This window comes from Pediculus humanus, genomic scaffold (genome assembly GCF_000006295.1).
Source record: "Pediculus humanus corporis 1103172107542 genomic scaffold, whole genome shotgun sequence".
NCBI lineage: Eukaryota > Metazoa > Arthropoda > Insecta > Psocodea > Pediculidae > Pediculus > Pediculus humanus.
The window spans coordinates 164,410-165,365 of NW_002987157.1; the positions used below are offsets into that span (position 1 = coordinate 164,410).

Consider the following 956-nt stretch of genomic DNA (forward strand, 5'->3'; position numbering starts at 1 on the left):
TACGTGCAAATAAAGAGAGTCAACACGTGCAAGTCAAAAAAAGAGAAAAAAAAAACGACGTGTCTTTAAGGTGATTACTACGTAACGTCGAAGATTTTTTTTTTTAGAAAAAAATTATTTTCATTTAATATTTTTTTTTTTTTATTGCGTAGTAATGGTCGGTTGCGCACAATTAGAAACTTAAAAAACCGTGGAATACTTTTCTCTCTCTCTCTCTCTCACTCTTTCTTAATCAATGTCTACCACTCTGTCTCTCTCTCTCTCTCTCTCGTTCTTTCGACGTTTTTCACATTTAATAAAGTCTTTTTCATTAAAAAAAAAAAAAAAAAATTTCTACTGCAAAATCTAAAGTTTAAGGGTAATAGAGAGGGGAGTCGGGGGTTAAGCGATGAGAGAGGGGGTGGGGGTAAAAGAGAGAAAGATAGAGAGAGAGAGAGAAAGAGAGAGTAAAAATAAGAAAAAATAAAAAAAAACTTACCGTGTTTGGGTTCGACCAATATGGTGGATCCGGTCAAAAGTTGTGATGGTGGTGGTGGTGGTGATTCGTTACCATCCTGACTATCTGATTTTCCAAATTCTTGCATGGCTGCCAACGACAGCATGGAAGTTAAATTTTGCGGAAACAAAACCTGAAAATCCAAAACAAAAAAAAATTAATAGAAAAAAAAAACTGAAGAGGAAGGAGAAGGAGGAAAACAATTTGTCGTTTTTTTTTTTTTTTTTACTCTTTGACATTTTCGGGTTTTGTTTGTTTTTTTGTTTGTTTGTTTGTTTGACTTCTCTCTCTCTCTCTTTCTTTCTCTTTCTCTCCATATCCGAGTCGTTTTTTACGTGAGCAAACAGAGAAAGAAGTTGACAAAAAAAAAAAAAAAATGCATAATCACGAACGACAAAAAACCGGCGACCGGATTTAATAAAAAAAAAAAAAAAAAATTCAGGTAAAAACAACCGGGGAG

General features: G+C 33.7%; 1 protein-coding gene across 1 annotated transcript; it reads right to left on the reverse strand.

Moving 5' to 3' along the window:
* Positions 1-239: 239 nt before the first annotated feature.
* Positions 240-602, reverse strand: Phum_PHUM193870 (uncharacterized protein; the record flags this gene model as incomplete). Its single annotated transcript, XM_002425302.1, has 1 exon — positions 240-602. The coding sequence occupies one exon, from the start codon at positions 600-602 to the stop codon at positions 240-242; it is 363 nt and encodes a 120-aa protein (XP_002425347.1).
* Positions 603-956: the final 354 nt, after the last annotated feature.